General features: G+C 55.7%; 1 protein-coding gene across 1 annotated transcript in view; it reads left to right on the top strand.

Moving 5' to 3' along the window:
* Positions 1 to 209: 209 nt before the first annotated feature.
* LOC103807837 (collagen alpha-1(I) chain) overlaps positions 210 to 860 on the top strand; it is a gene marked incomplete at both ends in the record, with an annotated part of 11353 nt that continues 10702 nt past the window's right edge. Inside the window, 4 exons of the mRNA XM_009080587.1 lie at positions 210 to 404; positions 572 to 606; positions 723 to 762; positions 842 to 860. The exon at positions 842 to 860 is cut by the window's right edge and continues 73 nt beyond it. Of these exons, the coding sequence (XP_009078835.1) occupies positions 210 to 404; positions 572 to 606; positions 723 to 762; positions 842 to 860 (289 nt within the window). The remainder of the gene's footprint in view (positions 405 to 571; positions 607 to 722; positions 763 to 841) is intronic.

Raw genomic sequence — 860 nt, 5'->3', positions numbered from 1 at the left:
TGGAGGGATTTTTTTTTTTTTTGTTTAAATTCCAGCGTATGTGGGAAGAGTTTATTGTGGAGCTTTTTCCTGTGTCACCGCGATGGGTTGATGAGAACCAGATGAAGGGAGAAACGCTGCAGGAGCAGAGAGAGGGAGGGATGCTGCAGGGAGGCATTTCTGGTTGAAACACATTTCAAAGCAAACCTTGCTCTGCTCGTCTTTCCCAGTTCAAACTGGGAGCTGCATACAGGATGGTCTAACATACAACGACAAGGATGTGTGGAAACCAGAACCCTGCCAGATCTGCGTCTGTGACAGCGGCAACATCCTCTGCGACGAGGTGATCTGCGAGGACACCTCGGACTGCCCCAACGCCGAGATTCCCTTCGGAGAATGCTGCCCCATCTGTCCCGACACCGACGGTACTGTCACGTCCCCTCCGTGGTGTCCCCCCTGCCCTGACATCCATCCCGGGGTCCCTGGGGGCTCAGAGTCCCTCCCCTATGTGTCTGGGCTATGGGGTGGGTGGAGGAGTGATGGGTGGTAGGTCACGCTGGGCTTCTCTGACCCCTCCTTCTTCCTCCCACAGCCTCCCCTGTCTACCCAGAAAGTGCTGGAGTAGAGGTAAGGGATGCCTTAAACCCCAAATTCCAAACCTTGCCCCTCCAAACTTCATGACAACCCTCAAAAGTTTTGGAGATACCCTTCTTCTAACCACCTGTTTTATCCCTCCACCACAGGGTCCTAAAGGAGACACCGGCCCCAAAGGTGACAGGGTGGGTATCATCCCCCCAGAGCTTCCCCACTCCTCCACAATCCCCATCCCACTGGGGCTCACCCTCCTCTTCTCTCCCCCCAGGGACTCCCTGGCCCCCCTG

The sequence above is a fragment of the Acanthisitta chloris genome, unplaced genomic scaffold (assembly GCF_000695815.1).
Source record: "Acanthisitta chloris isolate BGI_N310 unplaced genomic scaffold, ASM69581v1 scaffold5628, whole genome shotgun sequence".
NCBI lineage: Eukaryota > Metazoa > Chordata > Aves > Passeriformes > Acanthisittidae > Acanthisitta > Acanthisitta chloris.
The sequence above is the reverse complement of the archived record's forward strand: the minus strand, read 5'-3'. Positions and strand labels throughout refer to the sequence as shown.